At 42.3% G+C, this 10636-nt stretch overlaps 1 protein-coding gene across 1 annotated transcript; it reads left to right on the top strand.

Moving 5' to 3' along the window:
* The first annotated feature begins 1051 nt into the window (after positions 1-1051).
* On the top strand, positions 1052-10430 carry LOC133927972 (IQ domain-containing protein IQM4-like). Its single transcript, XM_062374284.1, has 12 exons — positions 1052-1069; positions 6430-6530; positions 6615-6734; positions 7585-8013; positions 8221-8335; positions 8446-8511; positions 8620-8708; positions 8807-8894; positions 9010-9147; positions 9265-9357; positions 9475-9576; positions 9692-10430. Exons 1-12 carry the CDS (start codon positions 1052-1054, stop codon positions 10295-10297), a joined length of 1965 nt encoding a protein of 654 aa, XP_062230268.1. The 3' UTR covers positions 10298-10430.
* Positions 10431-10636: the final 206 nt, after the last annotated feature.

The raw sequence follows: 10636 nt of genomic DNA, 5'->3' as shown, positions 1-10636 counted from the left end.
CCATCTTTTGGGCCGTTGGGCCGTGTAACGTGTTGGAGTCCATTAGGGACGCATCCAGGGGTCCTTGGCCAACCCTAGTCTTTTATATACAGTAGCTGCCACCCTAATGAGGGTTGGGTTTTGCTTAGATATTCATCTACACACAGATTGTGAGATTTTCGCTCTTGTTCCGGACCGACTAGGCCGCCGCAAGTGTTTGTGGAACCCCAACTTCGAGTGCTAGAATTCTATTCGCAATATTTCAGATTGCATCTTCTACGTTCTTGCTTGTGTTCTCGGTATGCTTGCAGGGATTGAGCCTTCTTGGCGAGGTCAACCGCGCGACACGGTTGATAACCAACGGAGCTGTGGTGTAGTGATTGCAAGGGAGACGATCTGTTCGGGTCGAAGCCTTTGGATCATCAACGTCGAGTTCTCCACCCGCTGACTTATCGCTACCTATCAGAAGATCAGGCCAACATTACTCATCATGTTCCTTGGATTGGATGCTTCTTAGTTCTTTCGCGTGTCTTTGTACTCTTATCTTGTTGTACTATATCCTTACTCTTTATGCATCTTGTAGCATACCTCTTTGCAACTTATTCATGTTCATCGCATTGCATGCACTCTTCTTTTGAGAACGAAGGACCAGAGCATGACGCATGTGTGATCGGGGGCAATCTGGAGTTTGTTGCCGTTGATTGTGAAGCTGAGCACCAAGGTGAGCATATAAGCATATTTCACCTCATAATTTGGATCATGTAGAATCTAAATTGATAAGTTATCTCTCTATGTATGTTGTGCATATTTAGCGAGTCTATGTCGGGTTTCATGGACAGAACCTATGTTCATGCATTACTTCTACCTTGTTTTGTTGATGATCCCTATCCTTGTAACCCAGGTATAACATGTCATTGTCTAACTTAAAAATTATCCGAGATGCTTAGAAATGCATAGGTCCTCGGTAGAAGTCAAACAGTGGTTCAATCATCGTTCGCGAGCAATAGGCTTAATTATTGATCACAAGGATAATGTTGCTGATGGGATGTATGAGATGTGAGAATGAGGCGAGATGTGGGCAATGCTAGGGGTAAGTCGAGAGAGGAACCCGAATACCGCTTGCATCATTTAAACACCGATGGTTGTTACAGTTGGCTTTAGCACTTTCTGTACTTTCCACATATCCGTATATGGGACGGGTGAGCCGAGTACCTTATGTTGTTGTGGCCTTTTAGTGTGCGAGTCTATGGTGTTGTGGGCTGCGGGCCTGTAGAGGTATCTAGTTTGCTCATGGAGTAGTCCTAGATGACCTCCACACCTATAGACATATGTTCAAACGGTTGGGGCTTATTTTGGAAAGGTTGTCACATGAACCATCGTTTGCAACCGACGGGTTGTATGGAGGGTGGTCTCATGTCGTGTGAGTAAAGATGTACCATCATGCAGGGTGTAAGAACAATCTGAATTGCCGTGCTCACGGTTATGAGCATGCTTCTATCCATTTGCATCAATCATAGAGTCCTGATGTAGAATGATGTTATGGCATGTTGGGAAGTAGTTGTGATGGTTGATGATGAGTTGAGATGTTTCAAGTTACATATATGTTTATGTTGTTGATCTCAGGTGAGAAGGGTATAAGTGGTTAGGTGTAGCTGCTCACACTTGAGTCGAATCTTGTTTTTGCATTCAAATTCACTTAATGTTATGGTCGATTCCTTACTAATTCATCCAGATGCATTATCGTTGGAGTCGGGTCATTATATGTACCCATTATAGATTATGTCTTGCGAGTACCTTCGTACTCACGTTGCTTTGATGAGTTTTGTAGGTGAGGAAGTGGTGGTTCTCAGTTATTTCACGCCGTCCATGTTGCGATGGGCGAGAGTAGTGCCTTCTACTCGAGTGATGTCATTTTGCTATGGTGCCTCTGGGCAAAAGGCTTCACCTATCTGTTGTTGTAAGAGACTTTTTATTCCGCTACGTAGTTTCTCTAAGCAACTAGGAGGTGAAGTGGTGCTTTTGTTGTCCTAGCGTACATTTTCGTAAATGGATGTAAATCTGTAATGACTTAACTTGTAATATAATTTTATTACTCGCTCTTTGTTATTCCTTGATTTGATGAAGCATGATGTAAAGGTTCATGTTTCCGTTCTTGGATATAAACACTTGCTGGGACTATCAGGATTTGATTATGGTTAATTATTGTGGTCGTGATTGTGTAAATGATCGCCCTAATGATAAATTAGAATACAATTTGGATGGTTCCTTACATGCATGTGAAAGGATCGAATGGCCCAAAAGGGGGGGGGGTGAATTGGGCAAATAAAAAAAAACTTCTTCCGATTTCTAGAACAAGTAGCAATCTTAACCTAGATGCAAAGAAATGCGACTACACAATCAAGCTAAGGAAAGGGAACCAAAACAAGCAAGCAAAAATACAAAGAGAAACACGGAAACAAAAGCTTGCAAGAAAGTAAATGCTCAAAGTAAATACGGAAATGTAAAAAGATGGATAAGAGAATACCGGATTTTTTTCCTGAGGTATTGAGGAGTTGGCACTCCCACTTAGTCCTCGTTGGAGCATCCACCAAGGATTTCATACAAAGTTTGTCCTCATCCGAATTTAAATGAAAAAATTATAATTTTTCTAAGATAACCGGTCCCTCATTTTTATAAGGAATCACCTCTAAAAATATGATGATTATCACATACGGTTAATATAAGGAATCGTCTGTGTAAAATGTCATTTTTACAGGCAGTTTCCACAGGCGATCCATAACCACAGCAGACCTCCGCTAACTACGTAGACGGTTTTTCAAATGAACCGTCTGTAAAAATACACTTTAGGTATCTCAAAAAATAGTTTTTTATAGTGTAATTAGGGCTCGCTAATCCGCTCCCGGCCGCCATTTGTCAACTTGGTGCTCACCGTAGCTACTTAAAATAAATAATCAAGATGTTGTTATGTGGTGATGTAGACGATTAGCTAAGATGTAGTAGTAGCTAGATGATTAGACAGGCACGCAATGAATCATATATAGAGAATTAATTGGAGGTAAGACTAGAATTTTGTTGATCGACATTAAGACTAATTCTCGTGAAATTTCTTAGGTGGGCAGTGAGGTGGACTCACCGCGCGTACATGTCATCCTGACATGTCGTTAGTGGTTCTTACCACTAGTGTCACGTACAGCTCGAGTCCATATAGTGTAAACTAGGTAGAATAGCACGCTTCGTTGCGCATGTCTTAAACAAACGTAATACTAAAATATTATATGATTTGTAGGTGCTAATTGGAATACTGTGGCTGTATGAGAGAGAGGAAGAAGCACAGAGAGAGTTGGGATTCGGTTTGGTGCATAGGTAGCACGGTGGCATGTGGTGAACAGTAGCAGGGGCATGGGAGGCCGTCGATCTAGTCTCGTTACATATGTGACCCGTTATCGATGCAGTATGCCCCTCTTTAGATAATGTCAATGCTGTTGTCTATATTGCGTGATAAATCCTATGGTGATATATTAGATAATTTTTCTCTTATCTTTGAAGGAGAATGATAATTAGGGAATTGATTTTTTAAATCTTGCTCACATTTTCTTATCAGCTTAGGCTTTTAGTGAACTAATTGGGGCATACAGGTCATGATACTCATGGATTAACAAATTTCATTAGCACATATATATAGCAAACAAGACCTCAAAATGCAGCACTTTCAAACAGGACCTTATTACTTCTGCGAACTTGCGAACAACCACCGAATAATATAATACCTATAACTTTTATTTTCCAACACAAGTATATATATGCGACGTGATTTACCTAAGGCTGCGCTTGCACGTCCCGGCCGGATCAAAGATCGACCTTACCGCACCGCCCCAAAAGTGGAAGCATGCATGGATCGATGCAGTGTACAGCGCCACGACTGGTTCCTCGGTTGCTTTCATGCCAACCACCAACTCATGCATCCTCCCTTCTCATCTCTATGCATCAGTTACTAGGGATGGAGTTAGGATTGAATCCTAGTGAGGCTAAAAAGAGACAAATTTAAATCGGTTTTCGAAGCTATTAAATTTATTCTCATAAAATACATAATTTTTTCATAATATTGGTTAATCTATTTTTCATTCTTTGGAAAAACAAAGTACAGGTTTGGTGATGGATCTACATTCCATGATCAGCTTAAAATATCTTTGTTTCTTATTCATATATAAATTCACCCACATTTACAAATATATGACATTTCATATAATGAATGATGATATATATCTATTCAATTTCTTGATATTGCCTTTGCTAGTTCAATATTATCCTACCATAGAAGTTGCTAAAAAAATCTCTATAACTGAAAACAACTGAAGCTCAAGTCAATAAAAGAGTAAAGTAATAGAACATGAATCATGATCATTAAGGATAAACGCTTGAAACTTGATAAAGTTTGGCAAGGAAAAAAAAACACTTCGTCACGTGCATTCATAGTAACTATAGGTAGTAAATTAATTATACATGGAGACATCTAATACCTGAAATATATTAAAAAAGACATAATACTTGAAACATATAGAAAATAGATAGAAATGAGTTCTTAAGTTCTTTAACTTTTAGATGCTGTTTATTACATTCTTTATACTGTGGATTTGAGTTTTGCTGAAGTCTCGTCGTATGCTTATGGGCTATCACACGCTAGACATATATGTGATCAAACGAGAAACAGATGTCGTGATATTTTACGCACATGTTGATGCCATGTAGGGATTGATCCATATACTACATATGATAAATGTTGAGACAACAATATGTATTTAGCGTGACTTGGGAGCTGCAAAGGTGTTTCCCGCCGATCGTCTTTTCCTGTTTTCACCGGTTGATGCAAAATATACTTATCTTTTAGTATAAACTTATAAGGATCTCTTGATCCTTAATTAATTAGAGGATTCTTTTGAGAATTGAATAACACCATAATTCCTAATCAAAACGCAAACAATGGAAGACCTCTTGACGTTACTTCAGTTTTTACCAAACATATGTCTAGACCGGCACTAGTTACCCATGGGTCATCTCAGATGTACTCAAGTACATGCATGCATAGGAGAGCCTAGCCCTGGCTGCCCCATCTCCACCCCTGCGTGGGACCAGAGATGGAAAAATAGGCGGCCTGGTCCGGTACGGCACGGACCCATTAAGGTACGGCTCGTTAGCTAAACGGGTCGTGTCGTGCCGGCCCACGTGCCACGACTCTAGGTCATTTAAGACCGGGTTGTGTCGTGCTGGCCCGCGGTACGGTAGGTCCGATGATTTTTTTTATCCGTCAGCCCGTGGAAAATTTTAAAAAATCATAAAAACTTGCTTTCACTCGGAATCGAACACCCGACCTTCTACTTGGGAATCAAATACTACCATTGCACCATATATTGTATATGGTATTAAATCTAAACAAATTATATAAAATACTACAAAAATATAAAAAGTTAAACAGGTCGTGCCGTGCTAGCCCGTCGTACCGCGGCTCTGGCCTAGGCACGGCTCAAGTCGTCGTGCCGTGCCGTGCCTGGGCCGTGCCAACAGTGTCGTGGCTCGGACCGGCCCATGTTGCATGGTGCATTTGGACATCTTTACGTGGGACAATGGTCCAGAACCATTATTTTATACAACTCAAAGAAAAATATTTTTTTCATAATATTACAATTTTATTAGGCTATACAGATCATCACAATGCAAATTATTGCTCCAAACATGGTTGTAGCATGCTCAAAATGACACTCCTCAAATGGAGTATATTTTTAAGAATACACATTAACCTGTGTCGGTGAGATAATCCTAAAAGCCCACAAATTACGGACCCAACATTTTGTGGGCGTAAATTCAACATTATTAACATGTGTGCAACACCAATTATCGCCAACATGAATTTTTATTTGGTTAATATAGAGTGATTGATGTCTTGTAATTTGCTTTCAAAAGGTTGCAACGTTTCCTGAGTAGTTCTTACAACCAATTTACTAGGCTAAGGTAAAGGTAATTATTTGAGGGTATGTTTGGTACGCTGCCAAATTGTTGCCAAACCACAGCTTAATTGTTCCACAATTTCTTAGCCTGCTGTTTGGTTCACTGCCACGGTCGTGGGTCATGGCTTCTCACAATTTCTTAGCCCCACGGCCCAGATGTCATAGACATATTTCTTTGCCAAATTTTGATAAATTTGTGGCTTCAATTTTGTTCGCCACACTTTGCTTAAGACTTGTATCTCTAAAAAAAGTCATAAGCTAATTTTGGTACTGTAGACCTCTTGAAGGTTTTTAATATATTTTTTTATGATATATAACTGCAATATAAAAAAGAAGTAAGACTACCTCTAAGTGGTTCCCTTCCCCATACAGAAGGTTTAACAAAGGAGGGTGTGTATTGAAAAGAGAGGTTTGACGAGGTGTAAACTGGAATAACATTCAATTGAACCAGTTGAAAGCTGCAGCTGCTGCAACTTCAGCAGTGACCAAAGACTATGGTTTCTTGGGGAACAAACTCGCAGCCTGCTCCTGCAATTTTCCATATTTCTGGGGGTGGGTGGGCCCACACCGGACAGGGCCCAGTCCTAGATTTCGATATATATATATGAGAGAGCAGCGACAACCCTGAGGTTGCAGTACATCAACAGCTAGCCACATCACATTCGAGCCAACTCCAAAGATTTCTCTCCGTTCCCTCAGCTCTTCTGTTTTGGGAGGTCTCTGTTCTTATTTGGGTTTCTACTCCAAGACCACCAGGTAAGCAGCACGGACTTCTGTGTTTCTGCTATTGGATTTGGTATGGTTTTGTTCTTGATTTGGGACATCTAGGTCTTGATGGGGACTAAAATTATTGCGAAAGATGCTATATGCAGAGTTCTTTACTCAAAATGCAATAATGAGACCTCTAGCTGCAAGTTAATGTCTGATGTAATGTATGTGTAATGTGTTCATGGTTTTGTTGTTCTTGGATGGCTCTCGCTCTTCCTCAAAGAAAAAAAAAAGAAAAAACGAATGTCATCATGAAGTGCTAAATGCAGAATTTTGCATTAAATTGTCTTCTTTGAAGTCTCTGCCTGTTGTTCTACGTCCCTGAGTTCTTAGTTTGAAGCTTCTAGGGGTTGCCCTGTTTTCCTGGAGATGAGTCTCAGACGTTGTAGATAGGAATAGCTGGATCAGCACGAGGACTTGAGGTTCTTCAGGTACCATGGATCTTGTTAAGTTCAATGCAAAGCAGGGTACTGATTTGGCGCAATTACGTCTCCGGCTCTGTTTTTTTGGTGTCAAATGCAGCAGTCCTACATAAAAATCGTAGCTTTACTGAATGTTTAAGGCTTGGCTGCTCTTTTGCATTCAGCTTTTTGTTTGTGCTGCTGTGGTGCCAGGCTGACACCTATGGAATTCCTTTGATGCGTTGGTCTCGAGGCGTTTCTGCCGGCTACTTCCTTGTTCCTAGTGCTCATTCTTCTCTCTGACTTTGACCATGTCGTGAGAGAAGATTCTTTTTTTAGAAAAAGAGAGCAGAGTTTTCTCACTTTCTTCTTGCAAGTTGTTGGTGATCACAGTTCCACCTGACACTAATCTTTAACATTGAAAATGAGTTTTGCAGGATAACTTATCAGTTTATGCCGGGATTGTTTCGATACGCATGGGCTGAAGTTCTTGACGTCGAGATCTCCAGCCCGAAGATGAAGGACAGCGCCATGGTGAACAGAATCTCCCCTCCTTATGATAAACAGGAGAAGCTCTGCTTCTCCAAGGGCAGGCTGATGCAGTCACTGAGTTTCAAACATTGGGAAAGAGCAGAGGAGGCAGTAGCTTCATTGGACCATAACAACAGGCCAAGCCAGATCAACATCGTCGTCGACGGCGACCGGAGGGATTCAGAAATGGTTTTCACGCCGTCTTCAAGCCCCAGAGTCTCCTCCAGCCCCAAATGCGAGCTCGATGCCGCGGCGTTGAAGCTCCAGAAGGTGTACAAGAGCTACCGGACGCGGCGGAACCTCGCCGACTGCGCCGTCGTCGTTGAGGAGCTATGGTTCGTACCAGTTTCTTGAGTTCGTAGGCTGCGTGCATCGGCTCGGTGCAGAGGCCGGAACCTTATTTCAGTTCTGAAATAAAGCTTTCTTTGTCAAAAAAAAAAAAAAAAAAACGTTTCCTGAGTTCATGGGTGTTGGAACGGCCAATCATTGTGTTAAAAAATTCAGGTTTGACTAAGACGTGATGGTTGCTGTTGTTGTTGCAGGTGGAAGGCGCTGGACTTCGCGTCTCTGAAGCACAGCTCCATCTCCTTCTTCAACGGCGACAAGCCCGATACCGCGGCGTCGCGGTGGGCACGAGCGACGACGAGAGCGGCCAAGGTAGACCACGCTTTACAGTTGTTGATGCGTCAGAAATGCTCGTGAGATGCGTCAGAAATTCCATCGGCATCGCAGCTGCTGACGCGAGCTTTGTTTGGTTGTTTTCGTAGGTTGGGAAGGGGTTGTCGAAGAACGGCAAGGCGCAGAAGCTGGCATTGCAGCACTGGCTCGAAGCTGTAAGTCACATGCTACTTAACCTAGGAACTAAACTAGTTTCTGAGCTCTAGTGAGATTGCTGCGAGTGATTAGTTTACTAATGCTGCTTTTGATTTGTGTTTGGACAGATTGACCCGAGGCATCGATATGGGCACAATTTGCATACCTATTATGATGTCTGGTCCAGGAGTGAGAGTACAGAACCCTTCTTTTATTGGTACTTACACCTGGACCTTTATTGTTTCTTTTTATTTTTGTCAGTTTGAAAATGAGACTAACGGAATGGCATTCTTCTTTTTTCTATGAAATGAACAGGTTGGACATAGGGGAGGGCAAAGAAGTAAACCTTGAGAAATGCCCTAGGAGTAAACTTCAGAGTCAATGCATCAAGTACCTTGGACCAGTATGTTCCTGAACACTAATAATTTAATTAGAGAAAATGCATTCAAATTTCAGCAACTTGAATACTTAGATCATAAACTTATCCTTTCTCTTGTGTTTCCTGTTATGAATAACAGAAAGAGAGGCAAGAGTATGAAGTTGTGGTGGAGAGTGGGAAACTTATGTATAAGAGAAACGGAGTTCTTGTGCACACTTTGGATGATTCCAAGTGGATTTTCGTCCTCAGCACCACTAAGGCACTATACGTTGGTCAGGTAAACATAAATTTCAATTAACTAGGTTGCAATTTTAGTACCGTATTTGTTCTGTCGAGATACAATTGCTTGCTGTAATGGTTCTGAATTTCTTGTTCCTGTTTTGGCTATGAGCAGAAGAAGAAAGGATCATTTCAGCACTCTAGTTTTCTGGCGGGTGGAGCCATAACATCTGCCGGAAGATTGGTGGTCAAAGAAGGAATCCTAAAGGTATGTTCATATCAAAAGATAGTATAGTTTAATATCATGAAAGAAAAACAGCATCGTGCAATTTGCATTCAGAAAATTTATCTGATGTAACTGACGATGTTGATTATATTTCTTCAGGCCATATGGCCATACAGTGGTCATTACCTTCCGACCGAAGAGAACTTCAGAGAATTCATCCGCTACCTTGAAGAGAACGGCGTTGACCTCACCGATGTCCAGGTAAATGTTTGCAAATTTTACATTAGTCTACACGTCACTTGATCTTCTGTTCATAAGAGTGACTAGTGCAATGTTCATAACTGTAATGACATGTGAACGCCATGCTTTGTTTCAGAAATGCCCAATTGACAAAGATGACGAGTACCCATTGATGGGCAGCCCTGACGCTCAGCCCAACGCCGCCGTCTCCGATTACACCGAAGGAATAGATCACAACACGGCAGCTGCAGCCGCCGATGAGCATATGAGTGAACCCGAGGCTGACGACGGTCGCGCTCGGGCGCCGTGGAACGAAGCCGACAGCGACGGTCACCGGACAACCGACGACGGGAACATGAGTGGAGCAGAGGAAGATGACACTCACACTAATATTGAAGAAGCTGTGAACAGTTCAGAGCCGCAGCCACTGCCGTCGTCTCCGGCCAGTGGTGGTGCTGCTGTGCATGGCAAGAACCACCAGATGTGCCGGTGGTCGACGGGGACCGGCCCCCGCATCCGCTGCGTCCGCGACTACCCACAGGACCTGCAGTCCAAGGCCCTGGAGCACGTCAACCTCTCGCCAAGGCTCCTCGGCTCGCCGCCAAGGAAGAGGGACCCGGTGCCATCCCCCCGGCCCAGCCCGGCAACGATGATCCTGTCTCCGAGGCTGGCATCCGTGGGCTTCCAGCCCCCGACGGTGTCCCTCACGCTGCCTGACCTCAAGAGGAGCAGGCTGCAGTGAACAACTCTGATCTTGTTTAATTATTTGGATAGTTGATTAGAGAATCCAGAACATAACTAACTGGTCAGGTTGTTTACTGATAGGCCAGTGATTTTTTGCTTCTATGTTAATCAGCAGATTACTTCATTTTTTGCAGTGCATTGTGTACTTGATTGTACAATTTGTCAGTTTGTAGATATCATTTGTTATTCTTTTGTTAGATGTATGCAGAGAGTTTATGTACATTGCTTGATAAGAAAAGGGATCTTTTTTTGTGCAAATCATGTGTTGTGTTGTTGCCTTGGGTACTGAAGATACATGAGTTCGTTAGCTGCATAATTCTGAAATTTGATCTGATGA

This window comes from Phragmites australis, chromosome 9 (genome assembly GCF_958298935.1).
Source record: "Phragmites australis chromosome 9, lpPhrAust1.1, whole genome shotgun sequence".
Taxonomy (NCBI): domain Eukaryota; kingdom Viridiplantae; phylum Streptophyta; class Magnoliopsida; order Poales; family Poaceae; genus Phragmites; species Phragmites australis.
This window is presented reverse-complemented; position numbering and strand designations above follow the sequence as displayed.